The sequence below is a fragment of the Talpa europaea genome, assembly GCF_964194135.1.
Source record: "Talpa europaea genome assembly, chromosome: 14".
NCBI lineage: Eukaryota > Metazoa > Chordata > Mammalia > Eulipotyphla > Talpidae > Talpa > Talpa europaea.
Window position 1 is genome coordinate 4,096,322 of NC_140082.1, and position 14,685 is coordinate 4,111,006.

Consider the following 14,685-nt stretch of genomic DNA (forward strand, 5'->3'; position numbering starts at 1 on the left):
AGCTAACTCTAGGCAGCCAGGGAGGGGCTGGGGCTGGGGCAGGGCGGCGAGGGGGGCTGCTGGGGCGCAGATGACGTCCTGTTTCCTGACCCCGCAGTAAGTCCACAGGCGACTCTGTTCCCTTCTTTAAAATGTACTTTCTGCCTGGCTGCCTTATTTAACAATAAAAATATAAACAGATCAACTATCTCTTGCTAAAAAAAAATAAAAAGCCAGCGAGCCATGAAGCAGGGAGGCAGGCGTGGCTGGCTCCTGCAGAAGTCCCCGGAAGGGCGGCAGACAGCCAGGGCGAGGGAGTCGCGGGGTCAGAGATTGCTGAAGACCCCGGGGCCCGTGGCCGCCGCGGGAGCAGCGACTGCTGGAGGGTGGGCAGCCGCGGGCGGTGGGGAGGGGAGGCTGGGCCTCTGCCCGGGCCTCCCGGTGCTGAGCCGAGGCGGTGCAGCCAAAAGCCGGCTGTGGGCCTGGAGTGTGGCAGGACAGCTTCCTTTTCTCAATGAAACCCGAGAGAGGTCATCAGCAGAGAGCCGGAGGAAGGGCCGTGGGAGGTGTGAGGAGAAAGTGAGAAACCATCCTCTCCAGAAATGAAGCAGACAGCCGGGGAGAGCAGAGCCGCGCTCTCTGGAAGCCTCCGACTGGATTCCAAGTGAAATGAGTCAGTTCAGCGGTGGTTCTCCCTGCATGCCCCCTGCTCGGGCAGGGGGCGGAGGTCATCGGAGTGGGGGTGCTCCTGAGCGCCAACCAACGGCCGTTTCTGTGAGGATGGAAAGAATGCCCTAGGGCCCAAGCTGTGGGAAAAGGTTGCAGGGCCACGTGACATCCTGAGACCTGCTCTGTGGCTGATGAAACGAAGATCCTAAATTTGTAAGTTAATTTTAATCACTTTAAATGTAAGCAGCCGCTGTTTCCTGCAGTGTTGCAGGATACGAAACCAGCACACAAAAATCAGCTCCTGTTCTCTACACTGGCCATGAAAAATCTAGAAAGGAAGCTAGGGGAGAAATTCCACTTCCGAGAGCAGCCTCCAGAATCCACTGCAGAATTAATTTACCCCCGGGGCGAAGAGACCTGTACACGGAGAAAATAGGAAGCTCTGCTCAGAGAAATGAACAAAGACAAACTTACATGAACACTGTGAGGGGGACGGCGCCACACGGGCACTCTCTCCAGTCACCCGCCACCAGCATCCCAGAGGGGCTTTTTGGCCACAATTGAAGGCGCCCCACACCCCCCCACGGCTGGAGGCTACTGTGTTGACGCAGCTCTGAAAGCTGCTGTACGGAGCTGTTCTTGGGGAACAGGAGGCGTGTTGGGGGGGAGAAGAGAGAGGGTGTGTTCTGATGCGGCCCTGTGCTGGGGCGCTGGCCCCTGTCCAGGTGTGTGCTTTCCACCGTGCCTGGCACATAGAAGGGACTCGATCAATGTGTGACAGATGAAGGTGCGAGGACGAATGAGAGCCGCAGAGTATTCCTCGGCGATGACAATTTAATCGCATCCCTTTCCCAGTGGGTTGGCAGAGATTATGTGAGAAACGCAGCAGAATCTGGCACGTAATAGGTGGTGGGGGGGGGTGCGGAACGAGCTGTTATCATCCAAAGGAACAGGAGACCGTGTAAATGGAAGTGTTTTCAAACAGTTCTATTGCTCCACACAAAACCCTCACTGGGTCACGCAGGTCTATTGGCCCGGCTTCTCCGGCCGACCATTCAGGCTGAAACTGAACTCACCTGGAGACCATACTCTTCTGGAAGCTCCAGGGTGCATGACGGCGTGTCCACAGCTAAAGTCCACTTCCAGATGCACAGTTTCTGTGAGGGACAGAGCCAGAAGGTGAGGCTGCGCAGGAGCCTGCATGCCGTGGCCACGCTGTCACCTGGAGGCCCAGCAAAGCCCCGTGAGCTGCGCCACGGCTGGCACCCTGGGCCCATCGTGGGCACTGCGGCCTGAGCAGAGCCGCTCATGGGGACGGACGGATGGCCAACCTGCCCGGGCCACCCCAGGACTCGCACCTGGATCGTAGCGTCCGAGATGGTTGCCAGGTACTTGGCGTCGTACGTGATGGCGATCGCCCTGATGCCATTACCATCGGGGCAGCTGTCGAATATCGTATGCACTGGGATGCTGTGGACACGATGGGCGTGCGTTTGCCGGGCCGCCGACTTCCTGGCCCCACCTCAAACACCCAGCAACCATGGGTAACAAAATGTGGCCCCTTCATATGATGGAGTGTTCGTCAGCCACAAAAAGCGATGAAGGGTGGGCCTCCCCAGTGGCACAGCGATTGAGCGCTGGGTTGCGAAGCTGCCCGTAGCCTCTGCAGCGCCAGTTCGATCCCTGGCCACCAGCGAGGGTCCCACATGGCACGCAGACCTCTCCTGCCACGCCTGCTGCTCCCTTCAGCAATGTACTTTGCTCCTTCTGCCTGTTCTGCTCCCCGCTCTGGTTCTGGTGAATTCTCTAACCCTCCCGTGCTTCTGACTGTACCCAGTGCTTGTATAAATAAATAAATAAATAAATAAATCTTTAAAAAAAAAAAAAAAGCGATGAAGGGCTGAAACCTGTTCTGCGAGGGCAGAAGCGGGACAGGAAAGTCCCCACAGCCATGGGTTCCATTTCCAGGAAACATCCAGAGCAGGTAAATCCAGCCATTCAGAAGGCAGATTGGTGTTTTCTGGGCCGGCAAAAGGGCTGGGGAGTGACTGCCAGAGGGGACAGGGTTTCCACTTGGGGTGATAAGAATATTCTAGAACTAGATGGAAGTGGTGGTCACACAGCATAGTGAATGTGCTAGCTGCCGCTGAGTCGTACCCTTTAAAATGGCTGATTTTGTACTGTGTGAATTTTGCCTCGATAAAAACGACCTAGCTCAAGCACACTGCTGTTTGTTGTCCTCCAGGCCCTGAGCTCTCGTCCACTATTCAGTGTGGACTCTGGGCCAGGCCTGGGCCGGGTGTGAAGGATGGAAATAGGGAGACGACAGCAGGACAGGACCCTGGTCAGCATGGGCCACCTCAGCCAGCTACTCAGGCGCATCAGTTAACATTTGAAATGCACTCTGGCCCAACAATCCATGCTGACCACTTTTTCCTAGACAAAGAATAACCTAATGAGGAAACAGATAAAATGCTCCTGTGCTCGTTGTGGCTCAGCTTTCACCACATAAAACCTGGAAACGACACAAATATTAACATGGGACTTGCTAAAAAGAACAGAATGACATCACCGCCTCATGAAACATGCCACCTCCAGAAAGGATACGGCAGGTCTGGGAAAATCACCCAAATTTTTGTGGGAAAAAAGCGAATTGTGGGCCTCCCCTGGTGGCGCAGCAGTTGAGCGCTGGGCTGCGAAGCTGCCCGCAGTCTCTGCAACGCCAGTTTGATCCCCGGCCACCCGCGAGGGTCCCACATGGCGCGCAGACCTCTCCTGCCGCCCGCTGCTCCCCTCAGCAGTGTACTTCGTCAGTCTGCCTGTTCTGTTCCCTGCTCTGGCTCTGGTGAATTCTCTCACCCTCCTGCGCTTCTGACTGTACCCAGTGCTTGCATAAATAAATAAATAAATCTTTTTAAAAAAAAAAAGCGAATTGTGAAGCAGCTCTGTGCCCCTTCCCCATTGCTATGTTGACCCCCTCCCCCTCCCCAGGATGAGGGTATTTGAAGTGGGACCCCTGTGAGGTGAGAGGATGAGAGGAGGTGGAGGCCCCACGGAGGGACTGGTGCCCTGGGAGTCGGAGCGAGCTGGCTTCCTCTGCTCTTCACCCTTCCAGGGTGTGGCCTCTGACTTCCAACCACAGAAAGTGAGAAATAAGTTTCCGTTGTTTCTGAGCCACCGAGTGTCTGGCACTTTGTTACGGCAGCCAGACTGACGAGGACGCGCACCTGTGGACCTGCCAGCCCGGCCCTTGTTAAACAATGCTTGGTCAAGGACTTGGCAGTTCGATTTGATCCACTATAGGCCAATATGTTTCTAAAATAAAAATCTCACAGCAAAGTGAACCGGCTGCACAGGCCCCCACCCCCACCCAGTCACTGCCTCTCACTTCCTGTGTCACCTATGTTGGGGGCCCGGCAGTCAGCGTGGGCTGGGGGCGCCCCCTGAACTAGCACTTCTCTGGCCCACAGAGGCCCTGAGCTCCTTGCCTGATGTGCTGTCAGAAGAGGCCGGCAGAGCCAGACTTGAGGATAAGAAAGGCAATGAGGAGTGAGGCCCCTGCTGCCCGGGGACTCCCTGCCCAGCCTGACTGTAGAGGAGGGGGGCGGGGGGTGGAGTCAGTCAGCAGGCACGGGGGAGCCCCCAGGCTCCCAGCTGCCCTGCGCTGGGCTCGGGGTGTGTGGCTAGAACTGCCAGCCAGGAAGGCGCCCAGGACAGTGAGAGCCGAGGCTTACGATGGCCTTTCCACAAGAAAAACATCCTGGGACAGGACACCCTGCAAAATGCCTGGGCAGCCCCCCTCAGATCTTTCAAGGGCATCAAAAACAAGAAACTGAAAATCAGCCGCAGCCCAGAGGAGCTCGTAGGGAAACAGCATCTAAATTTTACATGGAAAAATGATGGGAACGTGAAGGAACCGTGGTCTTGGCTCATGTGCCGGCTCACCAGCGCAGCGAAGGACCGCCCCAGGCCCAGCTGGAAATAACAGGGAAACGGGCAGGAATGTGGGAACCCTCCGGGCCAGCTCCACGGTCTTGTTTTGTTCTTATTTGTTTATTATTTGTTTTGTTTGTTTTTTTATAAACCTAAAACCGTTCTTAAAAATAAAAATCTATTAATAATTTTATAAAAAGAGGTTGTGTTGGGCTCTGAGCAGAGGGGAGGGCTTGGAAGCAGGGGGTGGCTGTGGAGAAACAACAGCTTTGGAAAGTGTCCTGTCCTCAGCACGTCCAAAACCACTGCGGGGAAACCAGCAGCAGAAGGGGGAGCATGGGTGGCCTGAAACAGGCCTGGAGAGTGGGGGGCAGGAGGGACACGTGGGGGTGCCCATCAGTCGGCCTAGAAAGAGGTGGCCTGGCCAGAGACGGGAAAGCCTCTCTGTGAGAGTGACTCGTCTCCTGACAGCGCCGGATTTGGCCTTTGGCTTATCCTTTGAGCGTCTGCGAGCTGTGTTCGCATGAGTTGGCCTTCCTCAGCCCCATCCACTCTGGCACGCTGACCAACCAAGCTTCTGGTTCAAAGAGCCAAGAATAGTAAGTGGAAAATCCACAAGGTGATGTCACCCCATCGGCCCTGAGGCGACAGGACAACCTCCCTGGCAGCCCAGCCCCTCCCCCTGCACACTTCTCTGGCTCCAGCCTCCCCAGGCCCGCAGGCTGCACCTTCTGCTGGCAGGCGGCCACTCATGAACTGGGAGGAGGGAGTTGGGAGACGGCGGGGCCTACCCGGTGTAGGAGTCCCACACGATGACCAGGCATCCAGGCCCCTTGTCGGCCGTGGCTATCCACCTCCGGTCTTCGCTGACGCACAGGCAGGAGATCACGTTGGGGTGGCCCTGCAGAAACGGGGGGAGGGGGGGGGGCGAAGGCGAAGGTGCTCTGAAACATCTAGGGGGCAGCCGGCCTGGCACTGGCAGGAACAGCAGCCCCCACACTCCAGAGGACGCAGCTCCCTTTCAAGGCTCCGCTGGCGCTGGCGGGAAATTCCCTCCCCTGCCCCCCAGCCTTGCCCATTGTTGCTCTAGGCCAGCGGTTTCCAGCTTTCTCCCCCTGAGGGCCAAGCCGCTTTCCCCACAGGAAAAGTGCTTTGGGGGGGGGGGTGTCGAGGCACGTGCTTGATCCCTGACCCCGGTGGACAACAAATGTCCGGGGCCTCCCCGCCCCCAGCCTCACCTCCCTGAAAGTGTCCACATCAAGCATGGCTCTGACATAAAGGTCTCCACACAGGTCTCTGCTTTCACTCCTAACCTCCCACAAACTTTTCCTCACAAGAGAGCGGAATCTTCTGGAAACTCGAGTGAGACGGGGTAGGACCCCTGCCAGGACAGTGGGCTAGTCCTGGCTCCCTCCTAGCTTGCCCCGGGCTCACTCTGCTCGGACACACCCTTCTTTTGGGCCTGGCATGAGGCCTGCACTCAGGCTCCCACTGTCGAACACGTTCCCCCAGACAGTGCCTCACCTTCGCCCTTCAGGCCACCCCGTCTAGAGCAAGTCTCCTCTCACCTTGGCCGGTGTCTCAAAGACCAGACTATAAAGTCCACGAGGGGGACTAGATCTGTGTGTTCAGGACCACAGATCTGAAACGCAGTGTTAGGATAAATATTCGCGGCAGGAGGGAAGGAGCGAGCAGTGGAGGCCTTCCCAGCCTGCCCCCCTGCTCCCATGGGGCGGCCCGACACTCCTGCCCCACACCTGCTCAGGAAAGCTCTTCCCCTGGGCGGTGTGGCTAAGCACCCAGAGGCACTGCTGGCTGGGAAGGGACAGGAGGGGCCTTTCTGGACTTCTAGAAAGCAAGCTCCTTCAGTTGCACCGATCTTGGGTCCCTGGCACAGTGCTGAGCGCTGACTGAGCTCTTGGGGGTACTTTGCGGTGTTTTCCGGCGAGCCATCGACTAGGGGGGACGTACTGGAGTACGCAGGGGTAGCAAGGAGCCGCTGACCAGGCTAATGGAAAGTGGGACGCCAGGAAGGTATGACTTGGATAAGTTACAGGAAGGAGGTGAGAGGCTGGGGCGACAGGATCGCGGGGAGCCAGTGGTGGGGGCAGGAGAGTAGGTCCTGGAGGAGGTGACGCGGGGGGTGGAAGTTGGGATGAGCCTTGAGGAGGTCCGGGGCAACTTCCAAGGCAGGAGACCTGGATCTAAAGCCCGGGCTCCCCATTTTCTGAGGCAGGCTGGGGCAGGTCAACGAAACTACACTGAGCCTCACTTCCTTCTTCTGTGTAACGGGGCGCAGTCAGGAGGGCCGCGCCCTCTGCCAGCTGGAATTGGGCCTAAATGTTGATTCAGTCAGCATCCCCGCTGAACAGCCACCCCGGGGCTTGACGGGGTACATTTTTACAGAAAATAAAGAAAACCAAACAGCTGCGTTCACTTCCTGTTGCTATTAAATTAATATCCACTGTCATTGGAAGCTGATTCTGAGTAGCAGAGAGACCAGGGGCAGCCGGTTGTGTTTCTGAAGACAGGATCTGCCCGCCTCAAGGAGAGTGGGGAAAGTGGCAGGGGCGGGGCGCAGCCTTTGGCATCCAAACAGAGCCCCACCTTCAAGTCAAAGATGCCTCTCGCTGGCGGGAGGGGACCCCAGTACCTGCAGGTGGTGCTGGCTGTTCCTGAGGGCGTTGTAGATGACGGCGGTGTGGCCGCAGGCGTACAGAATCACCCTCTCGGTTTGGTTCCGAATGTAGTAAACAGGCAGGGAGCTGTTCCAGCCGTAGCACCAGGTCATGGTCTGGAAGGCAGAGGGGGGCCGGATGACCCCACGGTGCCAGAGTTCAGGGCTGGAACGCCAGGGCCCGGAGGAGGGCTTCACACGCGCCGACCCAAGGGAGAAAGCACATCGGAAAGTCCTGGGAGCCTGCGGACAGATCACGGATGACCCCGAAAGCGTCCGCTCAGAGGCAGAGGCCGGAGTTTGGGCCCGTCTTCATGACCTGTGCATCACAGGCAGACCCAGGACAGGCAGACCCAGAACAGGCAGCTCCAGAGCGACAAAAGCAAGTGAGTGGGGGCCGGACTGGAGGGAGGCGGAATGGAGAGTGACCACTTCATGGGCACAGGAGTATAATTCTGCCTCTAAAGGGAAGGGAATCCTGAAGCAACCTGGATGAGCCTTGAGGACATTATGTTAAATGAAAGAATCCAAGGACAAGGACAGATATCGGCGACCCCACTTACATGAGGCCCCCAAAGTGGAGACAGTCATAAAGACAGAGGGCAGGTGGTGGGGTGCAGGAGCTGAGGGGGGGCAGTTCAGTTCAGGGAGAGGATGAGCTCAGGGGGCTGGTGACGCAGTAAGGCGCATGCACTGAACAGTGACTAAACATGGTATCGTGGAAAATTCTGTCATGTGTATTTTTTACCAGGAATTTTTAATAGAGGGTGACTTTTATGGTGAACCATAGCTCCATTCAAAAGGAAAACCTTCAAGAGTCAATGGAAATCAAGTCCTCTTTTTCCACTCCCCAGAACCTGGGCCTCGCTCAGCCCTGGAGACGGATGGGCGCTTCACATTGTGCAATCCAGTTGCGTTTAGGCACGGAGAAGGGACCAGCTCTAAGCTCTGAAGTAGACTTGAGACTCCAGCTGATAAGAATGTATCAGGGGGCTCGCTGGTGGCGTAGGGGTTAAGCCTCAGCACTGTCACCGCTACAGCTGCAGCGAGTTCAATCCCCGGGCAGGGAGCTGACCCACAGGGCACGGCAGACCTCTCCTGTCTCCCCGCTGCTCCCCTCAGCAATGGATTTCCGTAGATCCCGCTGTTCTGCTCCCCGGTCTGTCTCACTCACGACTGATCAGCCGAGAGCGTAGGGTGTCTAAAGCGACGGCGAAGGGGTTAGTTACTGATGACGGTGAATGGTGTGGGTGTATAGAAACAACAGCTGCTGAGACTCCTTTCTTCTCCTTGAACAACACGTCTGAGGTGAAGTGGCTCGGCCGTGTATTTCTCCCCAGACAGACCGAGCGGGCCACGCGGCAGATTTCCCTCGTACCTTCTCCATTCCCCGTGCTCTCCTCTTTCCGCCGGCTCCTGCCCTGTAATTTATATTTATGTGCAGGCCTCACGGTGCGGGTGTGAGGGGTAGAATTTCAAAATCCTAATTGTCTCAAGCTGCAAGTTCTAGGAACAGAACGATTTCATATTTGGCTGGGTCTTAAAAGCCGGTTTTTCCACGTGAGATTTTTTCTCTTAGAAGCTTGCTCACCCCGGAGAGGCATACATTCATCCTGGAAACTGCTTTTGCCATTTAACAAATTAGTTATAAAGAGCCAGGTCTCCTCAGTGGACTCCTGACTGCAGGAGGCAGCTCCCCAAGGCCGACCTGGGCTGGCGTCCCCCCGGCTCGTGGTCTCCCTCCTCAAGCAGCACCCACAGGGACGGAGACCCAGGGGCGCCCATCACCGCGTTTTGCACCAGCGTCTGCATTCAGGCTGACGACCGTGGAGCGGACCCCCTAATATCGACTTGTTTCCTAAAACCTGGGGATGTGGAGAAGAAGCTTTTCTGTCAAAGCCCCGCTCCACGGTCTCCAGTGTCTCTCATCAGCTTCCTTCTCCTCCATAACCAGCAACCTTGCTTCTTGGCTGGAGGTGGGGCCCCGGTGGCGCCCATTTACTACGGGAGCCGTGACAGCCCTTTGGGAAAAGGCGGGGCCCCCAAGGAAAAGGACGATGCCCGTGGACCCCCAGGGAGCGAGGGGAGCACGGCCAGTGCAGCCCCATCAGCGAGAGGAGGAATTGAGAAGGGACGTAAGGGCCATCCGCGGGGAGACAGCGACTGCGAACAGGAAGTGGACCTGCTTGCACTGACGTAACAAAACCCTCTAAGACATGCTCGGTGGAAACACATTTTGCAGACAGGCAGAGGATATCTCACTGGTGAAACAAATCTATACACATATACTCACATGTGTGTGTTCATGGGGTTACATACATTTGTGGGTGTGAGTGCGGCGCACGCAGGGCGTGTGCGTGTACATAGAAGGATCTAGGAAGCTGCACAGCTACACCAAACCAGCTGTGGAGTCGCCTCAAGGAAATGGGATCAGCGGGGCCCTGGGGGACATGAGGAGGGATCTGCCTCGGTCTGAATATTTTATAAAGCAATCCTACGCATGTTAACAAAACGAGAAAACAATAAAGGCAAGAGGGAGGGGGAAGGAGAGAAGATGACCCAAACCCATCTGCAAAGGGGTCGGTCATGTAGGGAAGTTTGGTCTGGCAGGGAGCCCCAGGCTGGGAGGGTACCCCAAACTCTCCATGGGCTCTAAGACTGAATCAGGCTTTCCTGCAGACAGCAGCGGTAAGCTGGAGCCTTTACCTTGGCTGCTCAAGTTCGGCCAGTTTCCAGAAAGGAGGCTGTAGGGTGTCTGCACTGCCCACTAGGCATTTCCCATCACCATCAGCACCACCATCATCACCACCATCATCACCACCATCATCACCACCATCTACTTAACACTTATCAAGTTCTCGCTGTGTGTTAGGAACTACATTAAGTACCTCATTCAATTGCTTACAAACCTTCCAGAAGCATCCATCCACAGAGGGAAGAGGTGATGGGGCCTCCCTGGTGGCACAGGGGTTAAAGACAGCGCTACCAAGCTACCAAGCTATTGCCAGCCACTGCACTATGAGTTCGATCCCCAGCCAGGGAGCTACCCACATGGCGCGGCAGACCTCTCCTGACTCCCCGCCGCTCCCCTCAGCAGTGGATTTCAACCAGTCTGCCTGTTCTGCTCCCCGCTTTGTCTCTGGTGGATCCTCTCACCCCTGTACCTCTGGCCTGTACCCCAGTTCTTGTGTGCATAAATAAAGAAAAAGAAAAAAAGGAAATGAATCTTAGGAATCAGTTTTCAGAAAGTAGCAGGAGGAAGAAGGAAAAGCCCCTCCCTTTCCTTCTCTGGGTAAATAATATTTTTCTTCCTCGCAGATGGTGGCCCTGGAACACCATGAGCGGCAGCACGGGCAGATGCCCTGGGGCAGCTGCAGTCACTATTTCCAGACCTTTTGTTTTCTGCTGCAGCTTGGAATGGGTGGTTTTAGGAACCTGCACAGGTACTGATGGAGCCGGTTAAGACAGAAGAAGGTAGGCAAAGTAGAACAGGGAGGGGCTGCTGGCTGGGGGAGGAGTATTGCAATGTGAGAAAGAGAGAGAGGCAGGAGAGCAGAGCCTGGAGCGGAAGGGGAGTGAGGGGAAAGGGAGGGACCCCAGAGCTCCGCCACCGGGAGAGGATGCAGGTCGCCTTCCAGTCAATTCTGCACACACCTCCTCCAGGAAGCTTTCCCTGACCACTCTCCAAGCTGGAGGAGTCTCCCACTAAAAATAGCATCCTGTGTGACAAACCACGCGGGGAACGGCCTACCTGCAGGGCCGCTGCCAGACTAGATGCAGCCTCACGTCCAGCGGAGCCCAGCACTACCCAGAAACAGCGCTTGTTGTAAAAGGATCTACAGGCCTCCCTGGCGGTGCAGAGGCTAAGTCTCAGCGCTATCAAGCTATCGGCAGCCACTGCGGCACCAGTTCGATCCCCGGCCAGCCAGGGAGCTGACCCACAGGGCGCAGCGGACCTCTCCCGTCTCCCCGCTGCTCCCCTCTGCAGTGTGTTTTAGTAGATCCGCCTGTTCTGCTCCCCACTGTCTCTGGTGAGTCCTCTCAACCTCTGGCACCTCTGGCCTGCACCCCAGGTCTTGTATGCATAAATAAATAAAACAAACCTTTAAAAGGCTCTTCCTGGCGGTATTCCTCCCCCTATGCATAAACTCTACTTCACAATACGCAGAGGGGTGGGGGGTCAGGAGGCACGTGGTCGCGCTCACCAGGGGATATACAGAGGTGCTGGCGTCCTTTTGAAACAAAACGTCCTCGGTGGTGGTGGACACCAGCGACTCGGCCAGGAGCGCGGCTGTGGGCGGGAATTCCTTTTCCTTCATCAACTGTGATATCTTTCTTTCTCTTCTTCCTTCTTCCTCAGAGTCTCTCCGCCCCTGTTCCACTTTGTCTTGACTCACTGCCGCGGCTTCAGACCCGCGCTCGCCTGAGGCCTGCCTTTCAGGGGAGGTAAGCTGCTGCTCTTCAGAAATGTTTTGATCCAAATCAAGAGATTGCAACTGTGGACTCTCATCATCCAGGGGCTCCCCTGTTCCCCAACTCTCTGACGGTAGAGAAGGCCCGGACTCGTGACCCACGTGGGTTTTCTTAAAAAAAAAAAAGAAAGACAAGGAGGTCCTGATGTCAGATCCCACCCCTGTTCCTTTTCATGCCCAGACAGCCAGCCTTGGCGGGGCCTCCTGCAGGAATGATGGGGCGTTTTGAAAAGGAGGTGGAGGTACTCGGGACTTCGAGCCCATGGCTCACAGGGTGTCGGCTTACGCGGCCTACGGTGACCCACCCCAGCAACATCATTCTCCAAACAGCCGGCTGCCCTCAGGAGTCACTCCTGGGGCCAGAGCTGGGCTCCGCTACCGGGAGAGGACGCGGGGCACCTGCGTCGCTGCTCCCACACTGACTCTCCAAGACAAGCACGGGCTGACCCCCCAGCCCGTTAAGGCAGTCCTGCACACACCTCCTCCAGGAAGCTTTCCCTGACCACCCTCCAAGCTGGATTAAGGAGTTCGGGCCTTTTCTAAACAGCAGTCATAGCTCACAAACAACGGGAATGCGTTCTGAGAAGGCGGCCTTCCGCGGGCTTGGAGCTGTGTGGGCATCGGGGGGCGTCCTGGCGCAGCCAGAGGGCACAAGCGGGGACCCCGGGAGCACGCGGGCCCCGCTCCCCACGCTCCCCACGCAGTCAGCGGGGAGCACCGCTCGGCCGGCACTCGGCACGGGCCTAGGGTGTCATGGGCCTGCCGCCCGCCCCCAGCGCCCCAGGCCGGTCCTAAGGAAGCGCTTGGCTCGGCTCGGCACCGCCTCGAGGGGCGCCCAGCGAGCGGGGGTGAGGCTGTGAGGGCGCGCGGCCGCGGTACTTACTGAGGACGCTCCGGGCACGCCGGGCCCCGGCTCCGCCGACGACCAACGTCTCTCCAGACCCGGCCCGGGCGCGGGGCTCTCGCCCTCCGCTCCCCCGGCCTGGCCCGTCGCCTGCACGGCCTCTCCCGCAGCGCCCCCCGCTGCCTGCTCACCCCCGTCCTCGCTTCCCTCCCTGTCCCCCTCCTCCTCCTCCCTGCCCCCTCCCTCCTCCTCCCTGTCCCCCTCCTCCTCCTCGTCTCCCTCCTCCTCCTCCCTGTCCCCCTCCTCCTCCTCCCTGGCCCCCTCCTCCTCCTCCTCCTCGTCTCCCTCCTCCTCCTCCCTGTCCCCCTCCTCCTCCTCCTCCTCGTCTCCCTCCTCCTCCTCCCTGGCGCCCTCCTCCTCCTTCCCTCCGCCTAGTGCTCCCTCCCCCTCCTCCCGCTCCTCCTCCCGCTCCTCCTCCTGCCCCGACGCCGCTGCCCTCTCCCCCGCCCCCTCCTCGCCCCCCGGCCCCCCTCCCTCCTCCTCCCGCTCATCCTCCGCCCCCCGCCGCTCCCCCTCCTCCCGCCGCTCCTCCCGCGAGGGTCCCGGTGCGGAGGCGCCGTCGTCCTCCTCTGGGTCCGGCCGCGCGTTTTCTGTTTCTGTCTTATTCGAGTTATGTTCTTCCTCCGCGTCCGTCCGTCCGTCCGCCATCCCTGCCTCCGGGGGCTTCTCTTCCGCCCCGAGGGTCCTCCCCGCGGGGTGCCCTGGAAGAGGCCGACCGCTGACCGCGGGGTCCCCCCCCGCCCCCCCCCGCGGGACCCCGGGCCTGGGCCCTCCCGGGACGGGCGTCCAGCCGGGCGCGCGGGCTGAGCGGCCTCCCGGCAGCGAGGGGCGCGGCGCGGGGCAGGGCGTGGGCTTTGTGGGCGCCGCTCCTGGCCCCCACTGCCAGCCCCGTCGCTGCGCGGCCACCCCGTTCCCCGCCCCGGCGTCTGACTTCGCTCGTTCTGCGGAGACGCGGGAAACGCCCCCCGGGCTCAGCCGCTGCGCCGGCAGCTGTCCGCGCCGCCCGGAGGCCCGTCCGCGCCCCCCAGCACACCCCCCCCCAGCCCGCAGCCCACGGGGTGTGCGGCCCGAGCGCCCCGCGACCGTCTCCAGCCGGGGCCCCGGCGGAGCGTCGCGCTTCTCAGCCGGACTCTGCCCGGGAATCCTAACGGGGCGGGGGGCGTCCGTGGGGAGCACGCCAGGGGCCGCCTCCTCCCCCAGCTCAGGGGCCCCCCGGGCCCCGACTCACGGGGCGCCCACCCCTGTCCTCCAAGGCCGGGCTGTCCCGCCGCCTGCACCCCTCGGGCACCTCCCGGGCCGCCCGCAGCCGCCGCTTCTCCGCTCGGGCTCCCTAGTTACGGTTGCCACCCAAGCCCGGTCCCATGGCAACCCCGAGCGCCGCGGGCGACCCGCCGTAAAGCGGGAGGGAGGTGCGGTCGCGCGGGGACGGCGCGCCCCCTGCCGGCCGGGGGAGGACTCGCCGCCCCTCCCGCCGGGACGGCCCCGGGCCTGCGGGAAGCTTGACTGTGAAGCGAGCCTGTGCAAGCGTCTGGTAACATTCTCTGGGCAAATGAAAGTCCCTGTCTTTTAACAGCCGACCACGGCCCCCACACCTCCTGAGGGGCACCGTGTGCCGTGTTAACTCGCTGGGCTTGGGTGTCACGCAGGTTATAATGTAACAGTTTGCTGTTCCCGCAAAACCTTTCTGCACGACCAGTAAGGCTAAACCTGAGGATGGCTCTGCCTGGCAGCGGACTCCCACCGCACAAGGCCATGCTGGGGTACCTGACCAGAGACCTGCAGACACCCAGCCAGCAGCTCTGGGGCAGGAAGCCCGCGGTGCTATCATTTTAGGAGAATGTGATTGATTCCCCCTACCTGCCCCCCAAACGCCCTGTGCTGGCTGATGAATACGTACACATCTCAGAAAGAAGAGGGGAAGGGAGGAATAAACCAAACGGTACACGCTGCGTTTATTATCATCTAAGGCTTATAAAAAAAAACAGAACAGAGGACACCGCAACTAGAACACACCATTTAAACAGCAACCACTGGGAAGCTCAACCCGTCTG

The 14,685-nt window shown here is 59.0% G+C and overlaps 1 protein-coding gene across 1 annotated transcript in view; it reads right to left on the reverse strand.

The window, feature by feature from the left end:
• CFAP251 (cilia and flagella associated protein 251) overlaps nt 1–13,282 on the reverse strand; it is a gene marked incomplete at both ends in the record, with an annotated part of 49,016 nt that extends 35,734 nt beyond the window's left edge. The window contains 8 exons of the mRNA XM_084253180.1: nt 1,725–1,805; nt 2,007–2,118; nt 5,373–5,482; nt 7,235–7,375; nt 11,464–11,872; nt 11,921–11,934; nt 12,854–12,994; nt 13,133–13,282. Of these exons, the coding sequence (XP_084109306.1) occupies nt 1,725–1,805; nt 2,007–2,118; nt 5,373–5,482; nt 7,235–7,375; nt 11,464–11,872; nt 11,921–11,934; nt 12,854–12,994; nt 13,133–13,282 (1,158 nt within the window). The remainder of the gene's footprint in view (nt 1–1,724; nt 1,806–2,006; nt 2,119–5,372; nt 5,483–7,234; nt 7,376–11,463; nt 11,873–11,920; nt 11,935–12,853; nt 12,995–13,132) is intronic.
• Between the last annotated feature and the right edge of the window lie 1,403 nt (nt 13,283–14,685).